The sequence below is a fragment of the Pteropus medius genome, unplaced genomic scaffold, assembly GCF_902729225.1.
Source record: "Pteropus medius unplaced genomic scaffold, Ma_sr-lr_union100, whole genome shotgun sequence".
Taxonomy (NCBI): Eukaryota; Metazoa; Chordata; class Mammalia; order Chiroptera; family Pteropodidae; genus Pteropus; species Pteropus medius.
In genome coordinates this window covers 13,348,435-13,370,036 of record NW_024349225.1, presented here as the reverse complement: position 1 = coordinate 13,370,036, position 21,602 = coordinate 13,348,435, and the positions used below count along the sequence as shown (strand labels likewise).

At 50.9% G+C, this 21,602-nt stretch overlaps 1 protein-coding gene across 3 annotated transcripts in view; it reads left to right on the top strand.

Moving 5' to 3' along the window:
- Positions 1-267: 267 nt before the first annotated feature.
- PRRX1 (paired related homeobox 1) overlaps positions 268-21,602 on the top strand; it is a 74,277-nt gene continuing 52,942 nt past the window's right edge. The window contains exon 1 of one of the 3 annotated variants that reach the window (XM_039881621.1): positions 268-1,556. In XM_039881621.1, coding sequence (XP_039737555.1) covers positions 1,316-1,556 — 241 coding nt within the window. In that variant the 5' untranslated portion in view covers positions 268-1,315. The remainder of the gene's footprint in view (positions 1,557-21,602) is intronic. The other 2 variants (XM_039881623.1, XM_039881622.1) reach the window with 2 other exon arrangements.

Below are 21,602 nucleotides of genomic sequence, written 5' to 3'. Positions count from 1 at the left end.
CAACAAGTTTCCCCGCAGCTGTTATCAAAACATGCAGATGAGTTTTCCGACAGGATCTTAAGCGAATCCGGAGGAGTTAACGCAGGAGCAAAACAATCAGCCCGTTGGAAGGGACTGCGGGTTTCAGTTCGTCTTTCTTCCCCGTGATACTGTTGCAAGGGAATGATAATTAGACCTTTACTTAAAAAAAATCCGGAAGGGGCTCTCGCGCTTTCTCTTCCTCCTCTTCCTTCCTCCTCCTCCCTCTCCTCCCTCTCTCTCTCGCTCAGATGTTGGCAAAGGGGTTTTTTTCTTAATCAGACTGTTTTTCGGTCCGAGGGAAAGGAGGAAGAAGGAGATTGCGATGGAGAAAGGGGGTCTGTAAAACGTCAGGCGCCGCACAAAGGCTTTGCCACGTAATTACAGGCTCCTATTAAGTCGAGATCTGCCCTCCCTGGGGTCTCCAATTTGCTTGTATCCCCTACAAAGCCTCCTCCGCATGCCAGTTTGTGCCTTTTGAAGTGCCAGAGCTTCTTGATCCAACCGAGAAGGGAAAGGAGCTGGCAAGGAGGGAGAGGAGAAGGGAGAGGCAGCCCCACCACCACCCTCCTCCGACCCTGGCCTTTTTTTTTTTTCCTCCTCCTAACGAAAAGTAAAGTGAGAATCCTGCTCTCCAATACATCTGCAAGACATCACCCCTCTGCTCCTGAAACTTTAGTCACTCCTGAGAATCCGCAGGAGTGCAGAGAGGGGGGACACGTTTTCTCGAAGATGTTTTAAAGCTGGAACAAGCCTTCTTCTGTTGGTGCTTGAACTCTTGCCTGGGAATAACTTTTTTAACCTTTAAAAAAAAAAACCCGCTGTGATTCTTCTCTGCCACCCCTCTTTCTCGCTTCTCGTTCGCCTGACTCCCCCGCCCTGCCGGCCTCGGCTCTGCGCTCTCCCCCTTACTGTTATTTTTAGTGTGTGCGTGTGGACGCCTTTGGAGAGGTGGACGGAATTTTTTTTTCTCCTGACTTGAACGTAGGGTGACTTTTTAATTTTATTTTTTTGGTGTGGATTATCTCTTTGGATTGCGCCGGACTTGGCCTCAGGAAGGCAACCGAGGCTGTTAAAGGCTGCGGGTGGAGAACGCTCTGCTCTGCACGAGGGGGTCCCCCGCCCTCTCTCGGCTTTTTTTTTTGTCCTCCTCTCTCTCTCTCTCTCTCTCTCTCTCTCTCTCTCTCCACTCCCCCCTCTCTCTTCCCCACTCGGCTCCTCTCCCCCCTCGCGCCCACAGCGTTTGGTGTTGATTCGAGCGGGAAGAGGGGGGTGGGTGGGATCGGAGGGGGAGACCATGACCTCCAGCTACGGGCACGTTCTGGAGCGGCAACCGGCGCTGGGCGGCCGCTTGGACAGCCCGGGCAACCTCGACACCCTGCAGGCGAAAAAGAACTTCTCCGTCAGTCACCTGCTAGACCTGGAGGAAGCCGGGGACATGGTGGCGGCGCAGGCGGACGAGAGCGTGGGCGAAGCGGGCCGGAGCCTGCTGGAGTCGCCGGGACTCACCAGCGGCAGCGACACCCCGCAGCAGGACAGTGAGTGAGGGGCGCGTGGCCGCGGGGCCGCGTGTCGCGGACGGAGGGCGGGAGTCCGGGCTGGGCGGCTGGAGCCCGCCCGGGGCCAGGGGAAGAAGGTCGGGGACAGACGAGAGGTGGTGGCAGTGGCCGGAGGAAGGGCCCGTCACAACCAGGGGAAGGGGCATGAGAAAGGAAGGCGTAGCCGGGGCGGGCGCTGGAGGGAGGCCCCGAGGCCCTGCAGTCGGGGTCCGGGACACTGCCCGCCGCGGGTCCTCGCCGAAGCCGCCTGGGCCGCCGCCGCCGCGTCGCGGGCGCGCACGGCTGCCAGATCTCCCCGCTGCAGGCGGCTGGGCTGGGCTGGGCTGGGCTGGCGAAGGCCCCCGAAAGGGTGCAGACTCGGGAGGCCGCCCTGTTCGGAAAGACAGTGGGGCGAAGATGGGTGGATTCGGGGGCAGAAGGGACAGAGGAGGCGGAGGGCGCGGTGCACAGGGACGGGGCCGCGCTGGAGCGCCCCGCGGTCTCGGGAGCTGCCCTCTGCCGCCTGCCGTCGCTCCACCTGCACGTGGGTCGGAGAACGACTCCTTTGGGGGGACCCAGCTCCCGGCCCGCCTCATCTCGCACCAGGGAGACGCGCAGCAGAAGCGCGGCCTCCAGTGTCGAGCCCCGTGTCACTTTTGAGAAACTCTCCCTCTCGGCCCCGAGACCTCCAGAAAACTCCACGCACGGTCTCCCTTCCCCGGCCGCCCGGACCAGGGAATGTCGCCTCAGGTTGTTAAGCGCACTTTAAAACGTGACTCCAAGCGTATCCATACCTCCCCGAATCTGTAACAGACTTGTCACCTAACGTCCCAGGTGACATGGGGCTCAATATTTCCTCCTTGAGGTCTGCAAGGGCCTGCACTTGGCTTGCAGTTTCGAAATGAGGTTGATCTCTTTCTCTGTCATTATTCGCTACTGCTATTTCGTCTTCAAATTTGGAACCTGTGGAACCAGGAGGCTTGCCGGCGTTCTATGGTTTTGAAAAAACATAGCTAATGTCAAACTCTCAGCAAATTGATAGACAAAGCCACTGGACCCAGAAACAGCTGGAAGCAAGGCCTGGCAAAGCGGTGGTAGCGGCAGCCACGCCAGAGCAGGCCACGGGGAGAGCCCCTCTCTCCAGCAGGCTGCCTACGCCTTACCCTCTTCCTTGGTCCAGGCCTGGGTCCCCCTCAGTGTTTTGCAGCCCAAAGCAAACTAGGGCCTCTCCACCCTCCTACTGGCAGAGGCAGAGGGCAACTGGAGAAGCCTTGCCTGGCTGGTCAGTAGGGAGAGATGGCCAGCTCTGAGGAATGAAGACCCAGCGTCCCCAACGGCCTGGTCAAGGCAAGGCACCGAGGTGGGGGTTTTGTGGAGTGGGTGTTGGTGGGTGCTGTTTGTGTTGTGGTGCGCCTGCCACTGTCTACATGGACACTTTCAACTCCAAGAAAATGCACTGCAAAACGTGACTATTTTTAAATGTTTTACTAGGGGAAATTTAAACATAAGAGTAGGGAGGATGGTATTCCGCATTTCCACGTGCCCGTGGCCAGCTTCACTAATCCCGCACATTCTGCTCTTCCTGTTTCACCACGGCTAATGATTAATCGCGGCATTTATCACTCTTCGGAGCACTGCAGGCTGGACCCACGACAAAAAACAGGGTCGCGAAGAACTGCCGCGTAGAAGAGCAGGGTGGGGCAGGAGAGAGCGGTTCTAAGAGCGAGCAGAGGGCCGCGAAAAGCAGGCCCAAGGCTGGTGCCGTAGCGAGCCTGGGGCTCAGGCCGGCCGCGGGGTGCAGGCTGCTACGGGGCTGGGGGGATACCGGCTGTTCCCGTGGCTTGGCTCTGAGTGGTCACCAGGGGAAGGGAGCTGGTGTTCGTGGTGGCCTTCTAGTGGGTACAGAACAAGGCTGGGCCCTGGGCCGAGGAGGCCCACTGGGAAGCGCCTCCAAGCTGAGGCAGAGGTGGCATTCGGTGCAGAGAGGCAACCCAGGAATGGCTTCTGAGACCCAGGCCTGGCACAGCCGAGGCACTGGGCACGTGGCGTCCACTGGGGTGCTCGAGGACACGCAAAGGGCAGCGGGTGGAGTTGGGGACCATGTGTCCCCAAGGAAAGGGGATGAGACCTTTTCAAACCTGCCGGCTTGATAATAGAGCCCATCTTGGAGTTTCGAGGAGTAACTCCCCTAGTGGGGAGTGGATCCCGAAAGGGAACAGTGGTTCGGAGGCCAGCCAGGGGGAGAGAGCTTGAGGGAGGATGGTCGAGGGACAGTCATGAAAGAAAGTCGCAGAATTCAACCTGAGGTGAGGGGAACTAAGTGACCAACACCTGGGACTGGGAAAGTAGCTTAGAAAACACACACGCGCACACACGCGCGCACACACACACACACACACACACACGCACGCCTGACAGGCCTTGCTTTGCAGCGAAGGCAGGGGCGCGGTCTAACAAATAGTTGTTGCTCTTAGAAATGGTGTTTCCTCGTCCTTCTTCCCAGGTCTCCTCAGTGAGAAGAGGCGGATCTGGTAAGTTGGGCCATAGCAGGCATCCAGGGGCACCCTCGTCCCTGGTTCCTGGGCCCCCACTGAAAACCGCCCGGGAAAGCCAGGACCGATCCCGCCTGCAGGGCCGCAAGTCTGCCCAGGGACGGTCAGTCAATCAGGGGAGAGGAGTCTCCAGGCGGAGGACTAGGGCTGGGCCCCGAGCTGAAGGGACAGAGAGCTCACGGGAGTCAGGAGCTCCTCGCAGCCTCCGGGAGTCTGTCTACCCCAGAGGGGAGACGATAAGATAATCTCTTCTTCCGAGAGCTGGGGACCGTTCAGAAGATGCCTTTTACCCTTCCAGCAAAATGGAAGCAGGTCCTTCCTAAATTTTCTTTCGGGCTGAAATTAGTAAAACAGACTCCACTTACACCTGCAATATTAGATCATTAATACTGCGGATTTTCTAATTATGACCTGGGCGGCCTTGGCGGGCTTGGCAGAGAGGAGTCGGCTATCCCATCCAAAGGGAGGGCTCCCGTTGACCTCCGCACTGGCCACCGTGATTCTGTCCCCCCCTTGGCTGAGATTCTCGCCAAGTCTCACCTCCCCAGAACGACTTCTTTCCTCTGTAACTGGTTCTCCCAGCCCATAAACTTCTCAAACTTCTAGGTTCAGGTACCTGAAAGGTTTAAAAAGAAATGATTCTTTAACACTGTCAGGAATTCAGTGGCTAGTGGGGGAGTCTGGCCTGTGAAGGGGGGGGCGGGTGTTAGATCAGGCGCAGTGAGGGAGAGGAAAGAGGAACAGGTCATAAAACAAGCAGACCTGCGCCTAGGAGGACGATGCATCCCGCTGTCATTTCTTAATCTGAACTTCTGCAAACTCTTAAAAAAAAAAAAAAGCGCCTGCCTTCCACGTTCCCAGCCTCTAAATTAGTGAAACCAGATTGTCCTAATAAGACCTTTTGTTGGAAACACATGTAGTCATAAAAAGGTAGACGGAAAGTCAATTAGACACGCGCGCGCGCGCACACGCACACACACAGCCGGCGCTAAGCGTGCACCGGGAGCAGCTGGGCCCCGGCCGGGCAGGATGCAAATGCAGCACAGCCGCGCGGGAAATTGATTTGTCACAAAGCGAGAGGTGTAAACGCGGTGCGCAGGACTTGCCCGCGGAATTCCCCGCCAGTCTTCCCGGGCCCAGCTCGGCCAATGCCTCCTCGCCAGAGAAATGCCCAGGGGAGGAGGGACGTTCTCTAGGGCGCTCGGTAGTTGCCGTTTGCACCAGAAGATCAGTTTCTCTGGAATCTCAGCGTTCGCAACACCTATGGCGCCAGAAATTTTCTTCGCGGTGCCACCCTGGGACGCTGGAGCCGGTGACGGCACTCTGAAATTGGGCCTCAATTATCTCGACTCGAGAGGGAGTCGGGATAATTTTATCGTTTTAAGGGTAGCCTGGAAAAAATATTCTCTTGATAGGAGGCAGTGAAATCCAAGATCAAGGGGAGTCACTGAGTCCCCGAAGTCCAAAGTCAGATCCAGGGAAGTGGCGGGTCATGTTATCTTACATGCAGGGGCAGGGGTTGGACGGCCTCCTTCTCCTAATCGTTTGGGAGAATTGACAGTCTAGTGACTCCCCCCACTCTGGAGCGAGGGAAGGGAGGTGGGCCTGCGAAGTCCGAGGCCCCACGCTGCCCAAACTCCCTGGGGCTCCAGATCCCCCGACTCCTGCAAGCAGCCAGTCACCGCCTCCGCGGTCATTTCTCCCTTCCAAAACCCGAGCGCCTTTCCTGCGCTTGCGGCATCGCGCAGCCAGCCCTTTGGCTCCGCGACCTCAGCCTGCCCCTGAGCGCTCAGGTCAGAGCAGGCAGCGGTGGGTCACACGGGCCCCTGCGGTTCCTCAGTCTTCCCAGGGCCGTCCTTTAAGATTTTACAACCCGAGTGAATAACTCATCTCCAGACTAACAAGATGTCACCCACCACCACCCCTGCCCCCCACGAAAACCCCTCAGCAACTTCAGGACCAACGATATCTTCCTACGTCTACTGGCTCAGATCTGAGTTTGGAACGTCGCTCCCCGCCAGCCGCCAGCTCCGGGACCCCTTTTTCACATTTAAATGACATCTGCAGATGTTCAACCACGAAGATCCCTTAACCAATATGATTTTTATTTTGAAAGATGTGTTTCCTTTACGGTTCCTCTTCTATACCCTGTTTACTTGCTCCCTCCTTCTGCAGGGCACCCCACCAAAGCAGACCCCCAGCTCTAGGAGGCCACCTCCATCGCCAAGGGCACAGGCTGCGGGTACCAGGAATTTGCAAATCTGTGTGCGCGCTGGCGCTGGTGCTGGTGCGGTGACCCCCGCGTGCCTCCCGCTCACAGCGGCGCCAGCTTTTAACCGCTTAAGAAATGTGTGTTTCTCATTTACCCTTTCAGATAGATAGAGTCATCAGAAGCCTTAGAAGGTACAACTTTTAGAAACCGGGGAGTATGTTTTTAGAGGAGATAAGGCTTTCGTTCTGCTCATTTATTTTTTGCAGGGGTGGAGGAATTGTGGGAGGAAGAATCCTTCCCCAAGAAAAAGTGAAAAGTGGGGGCGGGGGCGGCTCAGCATCCTCCATCTAAGCCGTTTGTAAGTTCGACCATGGAGATCTCTGTATTCCTCCGAGCTAGAGATCAGGCATTTACAGGAACTGCATAAGGGGCCCACTGTCTGAGACCACTCGGTGCCCAAACCTTTACGGGACTACCTGCGCGCGCACGCCATTGTAATCGCGGGGCGCTCTCTGTCTGGAAACCCCGGTTTTAATTTGTTGCTGGGCCGAGCGCCACTCCCATCGTTTCGGTGTCCCTTAGCTCACTTGTCAACAGCACAGAGAGGATGCGTACATCAGCAGATTATGATTTGTCCACAAGAATCTGTGTCCTTGTAAAATCAAATAGCTCAGAGAGCAGACTGACGACACTCAATTAAAAACCAGCGGTCTCAAACAGTGATAATATCATTGAACCACCACCGCCTTTTCCCTATGTAAGCTGTTTCTTATCAAACCCATCACTGCGGAGATACATTGAAGAGGCGCCTGGGGAGGGACAGTCATTGGCGTTTGGGGTCAGCGGGTTTGTTTCCAAAAAATGTGTGGAAGTTTTTGATTAAGAAGTCTCTAGTTGTCTGAACCTTCGTAGATTCTGGGTTCCATTTGTCTAATTGAGTAAGGCGGCCGCAAGGAAGGAGTCATACAGAGAATTATGGGCTCTCGATTTTAGGTTTCAGACTTTTAAAAAGTCACCACATTTCCCTTATCCTGGAACCACTTTTCTTGAGGAAACAAAATCTATATCTGGGAAGCGATTGCAGGGGACAAAGGCACAAAGGTCGGGGGAGGAGATTTTATGGAAGACAAAGAAAACATGTCAGAACAAATCAATCACATACACGTGCGACTTCCCGGAAGACTCTGAGGACAATCGGAATCTTAAGGTTGTTGCTGTCCCCGCGCTTCTCAGACACGGGAACGAGAGTCTGCGTTTTGACCGGCAGCCGCAGCCCTGGATGCTGGCCGGCTCAGCCCCTTTGCTGCACCAGGTCATGAGGGAGCTGTGATTCCCAAGATCTTTGGGGCTTATTTTTACCATTAGTGATTTGCCCTGACTCAGCTACAAATGAGAAAGAAATGTGAAAAATGTGTGTTCGTTCGAGTCCCCAAGATCTGAGTTATGAGGAAGGACAAGGACCGGTCCTCTGGTCCCTATTTTGTCTGCTTTCATGGAATGACTTGCAAGTGGCTGGAAATTTTCTGAACGGGCGGGCGCCGAGAGAGCACCTCACAAGGCCCAGACTGGAATGGAGACCCCGTCCCGGGCGGATCAGCGGGCTCTCTTTGAATCTCACCTTTGGGGGCTGGAGGGAGGAGGGAGTAAAATAGGGCGAATTAATTCAGCACTTTTAGTTTTAGTTTAAAACAGAGCCCACCGCATCTTAAATTTTAATGTTCTCCGCGTCGGGTGGAGGATGTAAACGCCCCCAGCCCACCTCCACTCCTGGCCCTTGTCCTCTCAGGTCCCAGGGCGCTGGGGCGCCACTCTCCGCGAGTGGCGTGTACCCCAGAGTCTGGCAAGACGCGCCACTCCTTTCCTTCTCCCGCCTAAAGGGGGCGCACTCCCCCCAGGCCGGGGCTGGGACCTACGGTGCCTTCCGAAACCCCTGGATTCCTTCAGGGGACACATGCGGGAAGGCCCCTCTGCACAAGTAGCAGAAGATGGGAAATGGAAATGTAAAGATGCTCCAAGGACAACATAAATAGATGCTACACAAGCGTCTTAACAGAAACATGGAGGTAGCTGGTAGGCGTTCTGCCTTCCTCTCCTTTGAAATGAAGGTGGTCAGGATTCCAGGGCGAGCTGGGAGTGGGAGACGGGAAGGGAGAATAGATGAGCCAAAAGGTCAGTGAGTGCCACCGCCGGTGCCTGGGTTCCACCCGGAGAGAGAGAGTTTGTCCATGTGGAGGTGGGTGAGACATTTCTGCATATGAGCTCCAGGGGCAGGTTGGGACATAGAGAGTTGGCAGTTTTGGTGAGATGCACCTGGAGTCTCCAGGTGAGGCAGAACACTAGCCGGCCCAGAGTTAGACCCCGGGGGTGGGGTCACCCGCTTTCTCTCAAAGGAGGAAGGACAGCTGCCCCAAGTCTTATGCATGCCTGCGACGCGGGGACCCAAAGCTGTTCCCCATCCCCAGATCCGATTCCTGGCCTCTACTGATCTTCCCTTTGAGAGAAAGACTTTCAAGACTTAGTGGACATATGAGGATAAATTCTTAACCCCTCTCTGTAAACGTTAGAATTTTCTTTCTCTTGTTACCTCACCTTGATACTGAGGGGTCAACAAGACAAGGCAACGCTGGGAGCGACAAAGTGGCAGAATGAAACTCTTGTGCGACAAAGTGGCAGAATGAAACTCTTGTGCGACAAAGTGGCAGAATGAAACTCTTGTCTTCTTAGTTGAGATGGTGGTTAATACATACCTTCCAAGATAATCTGAGCTTAGGAGTTCACTAGATACGAGTATGAGGCCAGGACTCTAAAGGAAATTGCCTTCCCACAAACGTTTGTCTGAGAGTAAAAACATGACCCCCATCCACTTAATTTCTCATCATCAGTCATGTCATATTTTAAAGGACCTCACAGTGCTGGAAGGTGGTGTAGTTATAAATAAACATAAAAACAGGCGGGCGCTCTCCCGGTGCTCTAAATATATATGGGGAGGCCAAATTCTTTCAAAGAGGATTCAGATATACAACTTAAAGGCTAAGGGGCTCAACTCAATCAAAATTTGAGCCCGGATATGCTGAGTTTAATCAGCTTGACTGTGGGCAAAGTGAAAGACTTAGCCAGCACTTTGGATGTATACACAGAGAACCACATTTTCTCCAGTTTCCATTGTATTTACCCACACAAATTCATGCTGGTCTGCAAAGGGCTTGGTAGAATTGGCTGGGGCCCGGCGGGTGGCAGGGGACTCAGTGTCCCGGTGTCGTGTTCTTGTCCACTGTCATTTTCTTCTTTGCCTCCTCTGGGCCCCACGTGGCTCTCCAAGACCTCTGTGCTGCAGAGGAAATTGGTGCCTCAAGGCCAAAGAGGACCCCTAAATACTGTTTCCCAGAAAAGGAGAGGCCGTTGAGCTCGGTGACATGTCACGTCCCAGGCGTTTTCCTCTCTGATAACTCATTTCATAATAGCCCCGTCTGAGATTTCCTGGGAATCGAGGTCCGGGGGACCAGTTACCATTCTGTTTCCTTTCCACATAACCCATAAATATATGAAGTTGAAAGTTCCAGTGGAAATACGTATTGAATCTCAACCTTTATACCCGGGCATTGACATATATCACCATTAATCCCGACTGGGAGGTCGCATGAAATAATTATGCACATTGTGACTTTTCTTTCCATTTTTACCAGTGCTTCCCTAAATGCTGGTCTGGATTATAGCAGTCGTATAGCACTGGGACAGCTGCCAGACTGTTGCCTGTGCTCAGTCAATGCTTACTAAGTGATAGAAGGAGCTCGCCATCCTTAGCAGGAGTTCTAGGCCCCTCCCCTCTCCGCCCACGTGATACCCTTTGCCTTGGAGTCCTCCTCTAGGCCCACCATTTCAATAACCATCTCCGTACTGGTGACTCCTAGGCAATAGCTTCGAGGTCCCCTTGGAACTGCAGATTCATAGATTCAGCTACCTATCTGACCTTTCCGTTTGAACATCACAAAAGCACATCATCCTCAAAAAGAAGAAAATGTGCCATTAACGAGCTCCCATTCCCCAGTCCGATCCTCTTATAGTTTTACCTGTTGTCCTATATCACAACACGCGGTCGTAAAACTCAAAAATTTCATCCTTGGCTCCTTCCTGTCCACCTCTGTCCAATCCAACCCCCCATCCCAAGTTCACTTTCTAAAATCTCTTGAATCTATCTCCTTTTTAAACCTCTGTGGCATCGCACCTGCACTGCTATACCGGCCCCCTAAGTCGTTGGGTCTCCCCGCATCCACGCTTGTCCTCTATGTGTGCAGGTAGCGGACAGAGCGGATACAACAGACCTTTAAAGTCTATTTGCTGCACGAATGAATGATGGATGCTGGTGCATTCTTTCACAAACACTTTTTTTTCTTTAATCGTGCCTTTCCCCTTCTTTAGAGCTCACAATTGCTTTTTATTCTTTTCTACATCAAGACCATATTATATGTCCTTTTTTCTAAAAAAAAAAAAAAAAAAAAAATCATCCTTTATGATCTGTTTCCATCCCCGCCCCATCAACCTGCTCGTTCACACACACGTGCAGATCCGACTGTTTCCTTACGTTTCCCTGGTATGTTCACGAGGCGAGGACATGTCCTCTCGTCTCCTTTCTGCTTCTCTGACTTCTGATCTGACGTGCCCTTGCTTCCTGCCCCTTCTTGCAAACTTACGCATGCTGCCTTTCGAGATTCTGTTCCCAGCACACTTCCTTGGGACGTTGTCCTCGACGGCCTCACCTCAGACAAAGCAAGTCCCTTTCTTGGTGCTTACTGGAGAAATAACCAGCACCCCAACGAGTATTGCTTAGTTATTTTCTGAATATTTTATGATTTTAAATCTAGCTTGAGCATTTCTTAAGATTAGGGACTTTTTGCGGAAGAGAAGGCATATTCCATGGTGTATATAGAAAGCTGCCGTAAGCAAGTAAATTAAATAGGTAATTTTGGGGGGGTATGATCTGGTTCTGCTGTCTTCGCAATCTCTACCTGCAAGTAATTTTTCTGAATATAAGAGTAATACCAAAGTACAATACTGCTCATTTTAGGAATTGTGTTATTTTACATTAAAAAGTTTAAATAGAAAAATAAGGTCACCTATATTTCACCACCCCAAAGTAGACATCGTTAATTGTTTAGTGTTAAAATATTCCCTTTTTATTTTTTACACAATTTTTGTATTAACGTTCTTGGTTACCGATTTTTCTTTAATCACTGGAGGAGTTTTAAATCCCATTTTCAAAGGCGGTATTTCCCCCAAATTAAGAAGATACTCCAACATTTAACCCACTTTCTCTCATCAGGAATGCCAAACACACACACAACAAACAAAAGTTCCCTGAGAATTAAGAGAGCTGCGACATCACAGTTATTTCTCAGTGTTCTCAGTCCCAGTGGGTACATTTCCAGCAGCGAAGCCCTTCAGAGTAAACAGTTTCTTTTTCTTTTCTGCTCGTTCTAGCTGGGAACCTTCCCTAGACATGAGCACATGTCTCCTTTGGAAATTGGAAAAGGCTGCATAATACCTAAAGGACATTCTGAGACCACAGTTGAGCTCCTGCTCAAAAAATTAGTTTTTACGTGCTTCAGCAAGGAAGAACCATGTCACAAAACCAGCGGGGGAGAAACTACGGTACAGAACTAACATTTTTCTATTGTCATAGGTGCCTGGGTCTTGAATTTTCTTCTACTAAATGTCTTGAGACTCATACATGCTTTTCCAGAGAAAAAAGAAAAACAGCATTTATGTCCCTGTACCTGGTAGGATGATGATCAGGTAGGACACTGACGTATTTCCAGGACACAGAAGTATGTTTCGATGGAGGAAGAAGGACTTGTAAAAATCAAAGACAATGCATTTAACTGGATATGAAAGTCCGTAGTACGCCAGCCCTTATTTAAGCAATAATTACAGAGAAAATATAAATCGTAATTATGAATTTTATTGAAAAATCGTCCTCAGGCAAGTTGACATGAAAACATTTGCCTGATGAATGCAAATATTTTCTTTAGGGAAAGTGTTAACAAGCGATATGAAATTATGTAGAACAAAAATTTTTAATTACGAGTTAGACATATCTTAATAATTAATCTTTCTCATCACGAGGGAAGTAGGGAACAGAGAGAGCAATCATCATTTCTGAGATGAAAAACCTCACTTGCCCAGGAAAGGTTCTGCCCTTCCTCGAGCCACCCGCTGCCCGTGTCTGAGAAGAAAAGGGGGAGCCACCCAGTGAGCTCCTCGCTCACGGCCAGATGTGCTGCTCAGCAGCCCTCATCCTCAAGTTCAAGGAGAGACCGCAGGCCCAATCCTCAGTGCATTCTAGAAACGAAACGTCATTGAGTTCATTAATCACGAAAACCGGAATCTGCAGTTTTTCTGCACATATTTCACAGGCCGAATCAGCTTCTGACGAGAGGAAGGGAGAACAGGACCAGGGCTCGTGGGACTCCGTGCTCGTGGGACTCCGTGCTCGTGGGACTCTCGTGGGTCTGTCCTCAGCTTCCCTCAGGGAAGGAGAGGTTTTCCCGGATGCGATCACTTCAGAATATACAGAGCGCTATTTAAAATTTCTATCTTTTTTCCCCCCCCCTTTACCTCAACATTCTCTTTTCTCAAGGTGACAAAAATATCTGTGGTCTGCAGTGTTTTGGATTTTTTCGATTTGGAGGTTCAGGGCTACCCTGAAGAGCCAGGAAATTCTGCGGTGTTTGGGTAGGCCTTGATATACAGTTTTTTAACTGAATTATTATCCTCAGGCTGCTGGTTTCTTTCTTTTTCTCTGATATATATATATATGTATCAGGAAATATATATTTGGTCTAAATTGATGAGTTACTCTGTCTTAAGGGTTAATAACATTAATAATACAAACAAGAAAGTGAGATTAAATATGAAACTGCTCCACAAACTCTAAGAACATATACTGAAGCTGTCGTGTTTTTATGAAGCCAATTCTAAGAAGCAGGCAGGGAATGGCATGGTTCTTTTCATTTTACAGAGAAGAACGCTGTGGCGTGGAGAATTTTCGGGAGCCGCCGCAAGCTGACAAGCTCTCTCTCGATCCCATTTTAATGTACTTTCGTTGTGTTCCACCACCTTTGATGCCAGCCAAATTCTGCGAGATGCCTCACCGTCCAGTGAAGCAGTACTGAGTTGAGAACAGGGAGACCTGAGTTGAGGACAGGGAGACCAGAGTTGAGAACAGGGAGACCTGAGTTGAGGACAGGGAGACCAGAGTTGAGGACAGGGAGACCAGCCACCTCACACCGCCACGCTCCGCGGTCTCTTACAGCGCCTCTGACTCATGGCCTTGTCGGCAAGTGGGCATGTTGCTGCTCCGTCTAGCTTCCCCACGGGGATGTAGGAGGCCAAAAAGATACTGCATTTGTGGAAATATTCGAGGAATAAAAGGCTGAGTCCGTGTACATTATTGTACCATAAGGGATCGAGAAGAGGCTCTTCTAAGTCGTCAAGTAAAGATCGAAACCTGGGAACGCATTTCAATACATTTATACCCAGGCCTCAGAACACAAGTAGGTTTCACTTAGATCTGAAGACATGAGGGGTTTCAAAGCCGTTCACGTCCGGGTCAGAGTTCTGCGATGTCGCGGCTGTGCAACGTACGGTGGCCTCTCGTCCGCGGGTTCATCTCCCATGGTTTCAGTTACCCGCGGCAAACCGCGGTCTGAAAATACTGCATGGAAAACTCCTTGCCCGTAAAGCCGGCCCGTCAACCTCTATCCCGCGGGTCTGTTGTCCGCAGCGAGGAGACGCCGTTCGCCCGACCCCAGCGCCTTCCTTTCCTCCCCACCGAGGGCGCTCAGAGGCTCGCCCTGCTCCCGCCCCTCAGTGCCACAGCCTCCGACAGGTGTCACTCATTCCAGTCAGCGTGGCTCCCCGATCCATGCTGGAGGCCATTTCATGTCACTGAAATCGGGAATATTCCCATACTCCAAAAGCCACACTCTTACAGCGCGTCACGTGCTGAGGGACTAAGACTTCCATTTTTGATCTTGAGTTAGAAAGTGATGCCTTATGATTTTTAGTTACAGCATAAGGAGTCTAGCCCAGAAGCTTCTATGACCACTGTCCCCTCTTTAGCATGAAACAGTAATGCAAATCTTTTAAAACTTTGAGATGGCACCGACCTTTCATATGTCCGCTTAATTCATCCATCATTGCGGACTTTACCTTGACTAAAGACAAATGTCTTTCCTCAATTTTGCCACTGAATATGGTGGAGAATATATGACATGAGCTTCGGACACGAGGTGTTAAGACCGCTTATCCCACCCCGGACACAGCCAGGAGACCATCCGCGTTGAGTTTTCCCTGGAGTAGAATGTCTCTAGCAGAGCACTGTCTTCTAGCTCCTCCGAGACATCTGTGGGGTTTACTTAATTTTTTGTACATGAATAATACTCGCCATGTTCACTGTGGTTATACATGAAGTTGCCTTTTTTTTTTTTCCAACTTAGGTTTCCTAACCAGTTGAGTAAGATAAACATTCTGTCCTCTGTTTGTTATGTGACCTGCTTTCATGTGCAAGGTTTTGAAATCTGATAAACCTGGGAAACGCTCAGACTGCGTTTCTATATCACGAAGCATCTTTGTTTTATTTTGCCAAGCAATGAACAATTAAATCTCCCTGGCATTCTTTGGTAATAAATTGGCATAGCGAACTCTTGTGGTCCATATGGAGAAAACGAGTCACTGTGGGCGGCACAGAGACACCAGTTGACCGCACGACAAGTGCGTTTGTGGCCTAGAGAAGCAGTTCACCGTGTGTCTTGGGCTCACATGCAGAGAGAGGCAGGTCGCCGCTCACACACGGTCAGTGGGTGTCAGGCCGCGATCAGGGGCACAGCTCTGCTGGGAAGATGAGGTCTGGCGCGCGGAAAAGTGTACGTTTGCTAAAAATGCCGCGTGTGCTTTACGATATCACGTAGAGTCTCTGGAGTGGGGTGCAGATAACTCCGGGTTACTCTTGTCCCTGAGGGAGCACCGACTCCTCCCTCATCTCAGCAGAGAGGCAGATATTTTATACTTCAGAGCACTTAATCGAGGTGCTTTCCATATTGCGGATGGCTCCATCGCCAGCCACGGGGTAAATGGCCGTGCAAACAAACGAGCAGGCAACAACCCAGAGCATCCGCGAAGCACCGACTGGGCGCCCTGCCCTGTCTGAAGCGGGTCACATAAAACAAAGAAAAGGAGTTGGAGGCACTTATTGGGGGTCGTAAAAATCCTAACTTTGACTAATTTTAGGTGATTGTTATCTTATTCTAGAAGGAACACTACGTGTCGAAGGGGCAGCTTATCACACAGACGCAAATACTTGCAATTTTAGTTTTAAGTAAGTTTTCAGATCAAAGTATGCTACATTTAGGAAGTTCTAGTTCAGTATTTTGTATCGTCTTTTCTTGAAAAGTCCTTCCTTACTTTCCGATGGTTGATAAACATCGTTTTTCCAATATTTCTGCAATTTTGTTTACTTCTATGTGCCGTGAGAAAGCCAAGTTTTAATTTCCCCCTTTTCAGAAACTGTCTGTGGGAAAGCTGTATTTGAAATCTCAGCCTAGCTTTTCCAAGTTGGCCATGTTGAAAGTCAAATTCATCCCGTTAGCATGCTACAGTTCCATCGCAAATATCTCCTTTTAAGGTATGCTCTGGGGCTTTTGTCCTAAATGGGTGTCCTATTAAATATCAGGCTTTGTTTTTTCTGTAATGAGCTACACGCAATTCATAGATGGCTGTCTAAAGAGGGGGTCGGGGTGTGGCTGGGAGAGCCTCTTACCTGACAGACCATCTAACTAATTAGAAAGGAACTACATGCAAGAAGGCAGGGTTAAGGTGACTCGAGAAAGCCTGGAGGAGGAGAACGAGGAAGGAGGGCCCTTGCGGAGACGAGATGGCCAGACCGAGGCGGCAGGGAGCCCGGCTGAGCGACGGGCCTCCCAGTCCATCTGGGACCCTTTTGTGACACAATCTCCGCTCGAGTGGTTTATGGCATCGCTGGAACCCCCTTGGTGGAGTTACGGCTTCATAATTCACAGTTAGCTGTTGTTTATTTTGTATTTAATCATTTGCGGAGCACGCTGGCAGCGTACCCAGGGGAGCTGTGTGGTCATGCTCCTGCAGATCTTGTAGTTGCATAATTAAGTGTGTCAGGAGCAATTCACCAAGTATCATAACATCCCGCATGTCAGGCCTTGCTGATGCCGGCCTTGGTCGTGATGGTCCTGCAAGTTATCCCGGCCGACGTGCCTTCTCAGTGAGTTTTCCTTTGGGGGGAACAGTTACCAAGGACAGTTACCTGGTTTAAGGACAGTTTTCTGAGTAGCAAGCTCAACGCTTCTACAGAAATATCATTCCCCATGCGGTACCGACGTCTACAATATGACTATAAAGGATGGTTCCATTCCTGTTAACCCGTAAGAATGTCAAAAAATGTACCAACGAGACAACAAAGAATGTAGCTGGGTTAGCAAAGAGAATTGGGGTTTGTCTCCACCTCTCTTCATGTTTGGAGCTGAAGTGACCCCAGAAATGACCCTACTTAATCTAGTGCCTTTGGATCTTTCAATGGGGGACGCGAGTTAAAGAAAGAAATTAAGGTGTGTCGAGCACCTGTCGTGACCAGGTACTGTGCTGGGTGACTTACACTGCTTGTGTGGTTTAAATTTGCACTGTCATGCTCAGTGGTGGATACTGTCTCCTCAGCAAACTGGGCTTGGCGACTCAGAGGAGGCTTAGCACTCTGCCCGAAGCCTCAGAGTTAGTCCTGACAAAACCAGAGGCTGTCTGCACCCCTCTGGTACCCTGTATTCCACTATCCCTTCATTTACCCTCCAGGGGCTAGCAAACGGGAAGAAGGTGGTTGTGTTAAACAGCCTCTCAGTGATGTTGGTTCATTGGAACACAGAACTCCTGTCACTGTAGTACTGGACTGTGCATTGCGATTGCAAATGAAAAAATGCAAATAATCCTTCAGAAAATTATGTCTTTGCAAAGAAAAAACCTGATGGCCCTGGATACTTCAATGACAGTTAAGCAGCAAAACTGATGTTAATTACAGGGCTCGGTGAACTTGAAGGAAAGAGTGAGTTGGAAGCTAGTACAAGAGGGGAAACTAGGTGAGCCAGGAAGCTTTCCTGAGGATCAGGAGTTGATTATGATCATGGTCCTGACCTTGAACATGCCACTCAGTCTCCTAAGCAATAGTCCCATGCGGCTGGAAAACTAGCCATACACTTTATCATATAACTAATAAAGTATGGCTCTCTTCCTATTAACCCATAAGTCTACCGAAGGTTAAATCAGGTGTATGTGGATCTTCCTTACAGGTTAATAGCTTCGTCGTGTTACGACTAATACTGGGTTAAATATTAAAAAGAGAGAGAGAGGAGACAGAGACAGACAGAGAATTGAGAGAAGAGAAGAAGAGAAGAAAAGCAAAGAAAAAAGAAAAGAGAGAGACCAGTCCAAAATTTCTTGTTCTCTCCTGCTATGGAAAGAAGCTTCTTTTTTTTCTGAATTGAGGATAGTATTTTATTTGAAAGCTTCAGATAGTCTGAGTTGGTTGTTTGGAATTGGAATTTCATTTTTCCAAATGCAGTGTTGTAAGTGACACACAGGTTCCCAGGAAACCACCAAAGGACCAGTGAAGGCACGACAGACACAGAGGGACCGCGGTGATGGGGCGGACGCCAGCTGTACATCCGGGGAGCGGCTTAGTGGCGCAGCGGTGAGGGGGACGGGCTGTCCTCCCCCGTTTATCGGCATCGAACCAAAATCTAGATTTTGCTGGAGAAAATCTAGAGCGCGGCGAGGCGAATCTCTGGGCAGCCTTGCTCGGTGCCCACCCCCGGCCGCCGGTGTCTGGGTTTGGCGGTCCTCCCTGACGTGTGTGGGCACGGCATCCTTTCGGGCGCGGTCACATTGCTCGGTATTTGAAAGAGCGCCTCTGAGGTTTCGGTGCCTCGATCACCTGGCTCCCCCTCTTCTCTAGAGGTCCCCGTGAGGGAGACAAACACCCGGAACAATAGCTGAATGGGAGATAATGTACCGAATTGTCATCATCTGGGCAAATGCTCGGTAAAGCCTGGGTATCCCACGCCCCGTCTCCTGAGACTTGCTGGTAAAACAAAGTTGGACACTTAGTCTTAAGCCCATCAAGGTCTCAGCACAGACTCGCACTCCACTCTCTTTCTGTCACTCATTTTCTCGTACATTTGACAAACAGGTACAGAGGACCTGCTGTGTGCCGGTCACCTTCCTCGGGCCTGTGAAAAACACAGATTTGCTTCTCCTTATAAAGCTCGCATTCTCTTGAGAAAGAGAGGCAATAAACAAGTAAACATACAAACGACTAGATACCTAATTCAATGATAAATAATGATAAGTTCTAAAAAGGAAACAAAACAGGCTTTTTCAAGCAGGCACAGGAATGAGAAGAAGGTCAGGGCACAGAGCCTGTCGGGCAGCGGGCATGAGCAGCAAGTGCAAAGGCCCTGAGGCAGGACCAACGTCGACACGTCCGAGGGACAGAAAGGAGGTCGTCGTGACCGGAAAAGAGCGCGTGATGAGAGTTCGGTCGAGGGCAGGGAGCGATGGAGGGAGCGATGGAGGCGCCAGGTGATGCGGGTCTCATAGGTCACAGTGAGGAACTGGGCTTCGGAAACCATCACAGAGATTTAAGCTGGGAGTTTTGCGATCTGATTTACGTATTTAAAAGAACCACCTGACTTCTCTATGGCGCGCGGAGAGCAGTGGAGAACGGGGAAGCGGTTAGGACATGCTGGCGACAGGCCAGGGGAGGGTGACGCATTTTCTAACGGGCCATTCGGGTAAGGAGCTGACCAGCGGGTCAGGCACCCAGGCCGAGCTTCGTCTGGGCTCAGGGGACCGGCGGGGAGCCCGCTGGGATAGTGGACGGAAGAGGCCTTGCCAGGAGGCCCCCCCTTTTCTGCGTTTTGTACCCAGGTTCTCTCCCGAACGTGCCGCCTTTCCGCAGCCGGCTCCCTTTGAGCCCCGGCGCGGGACGGGGAGCGGCGGGCGCGGCGGGCTGAGAAGCGGGAGCAATTTGTTCTGGAGTTTGTTATTTGGAAAGATGGAGCCTGTAATTCAGGTACTGCCTATAATTTTCTCAGAAAGGAAGGGTTCCGTTTTAAGTTCTGGAAAAGCCGCCTCTTTGTAATTTAGCACAACGTCAGAAGGCAGCTTCGCTCACTCCTACAATCAGACGCGTGAGGCCTCGTGTGACCGGACGGGCCTCACGAAGTGATCCGTGCTGCCGAGGTCGCGGTGCCCCCCCTCAGGGTGCGTGCACGGCAGCCGCCAGCCAGGCTCAGACGCCGGTCAGGGCCTCTCTGCAGACGACGAAATCACAATCACACTTCAGGATGGTCCACCTACCGCCGGTCACTCAGCTAACAAATCCTCGTGTCCAGAACCGTGCCCAACACTTCGGAAGGCACTAAAGAAACGAGTGACGTGGGCTCTTGTCAGACGAGCCCATCCTCTCGTTGGCGAGATGGGCTCAGCACTGGCCCCCACGTAGCTCACCCTCGGCGTCATTTTAACACACCCACCTCTGACGTCCATCCTCCCAACCTGCTCTTCGTTCAGCGGTACCTCAGGCGACCAGGTGGAACCAACCCAGAATCCCAGCGGCAACCCCAGCCCTGTCCTGTCTTCCACTCTGCACATCTGTTTGTCAGGACAGACATTTTGTCCCGCGGGAGCTGGGCCTGACCCTTCCTTCTGGTCCCTTACAGGTGTAACGTGCCATGACCCGGAGGTGATTGCCGAAGGTAGGAAGAATTTCAGACCTATAAGAAACCACTAGTTGGAAAACTATCAGAAGAAGCTTTGGGTAGATGCATCTTGCTTTTAAAGAAGATGTTGAACCCCAAATACTCGAAGCACCATAAGAGTTAAGAAATGCCTCACCATCTTGTCTTCCTCAGCGTTCTAACTCTTCCAACACTTTTCATGAGGTTTCGGGTAATTTGGCAAACGGTAGATTAGCGTCAGCATAAACTGATAATTATGCAGTTGATTAAGCAGCCCATGAAGAAGCGTTCGGTATTTGACAAGAAAAACTGGATTTCTTATAAACTGAATCTTGGGACAAGATGGCAGTCCCCTGACTCCCAAACTCAAAGTCAGAGACAATCAACTTATTAATTTCTTACCACGAGGAACTAATCAATAGCCTCCCTGGGGCTGAAACGTTGGCTTTACAATGGGGCTAATTCGAGGCTTTATTAGGTTTATCTCCTCTTCTGAGCTTGCACAAATGTCTTCATTAGTAATCTGAAAAAAGGAGCAGAGGATATTGGGTCAGGACAAACCAGTTTACACCAACTGTGGCTGGAATCGCCAGCCCAGCACATGTCCTGATGCGGGAGACGTAGAAGACAGGGCAGAGGGTAAGGCCTGGGGCCTGGGGCTGGGGCCTGGGGCAGCCAGTTACAGTCAGTCAGGCTTGGACAGCTCTGTCAGAGGATGAGTCACGTGTGGACTAGCGGCCGACTAGGAGACAGCTCAGCAGCCCTCAGCAGTCTGACTCCAGGCCAGGGGATCTGTGATGGTGACCTGCAAGACACAGGTGGGGATCACAGAGCTTCCGCCCAGACTAGGAAGCGTAAAAACATATTTGTTTTCATAGATGGAGAATAAAAGAATTTGGAATTTGGACTCAAAACATCTAGATTTCAGTTCAAGCTCTATTTCTGCCCACGTGCGCCACGCTGGGCCTCTATTACCAATCAGTAAAGTGGAATGATGTTACCTGCCTGATCTTTTTTTTTTTTTAAATCATGGAGTCTTGAGGGCACAATACGGAAGAAGGGATGAAGGATGTATATGGTTGGAGGCCTGGCCAGTGTGACTATGCAACTCCAGTACACAAGAGGACAACGCGCTGCCAGGGATTCTGGGGGTAGAGCCTCCGTACTGAGCCGGACACCCGAGGGAAGGCCTCATGCAAGAGGCAGCATTCACGTGAACGGGACTTGAGCGTAGTAGAATTTTTTTCCTACAAGCCAGAATATCGTGACTTCAGAACAACATAAGCACTGAGCAAGCAGATGTCAAACGCACGAGTACCTGTTCCGCCCCACAAGGGCCTCTCCGGGCAGAAGGGTGAGGCCTGTGCGTTCCCTTGGCAGTGACCGCCTTGGCTTCACTCTGCCATAGTTAAAAATACAGACCTTCTCCTCCAGCCTGACGATCTGGCACCTTTCACCAGCATTAAGC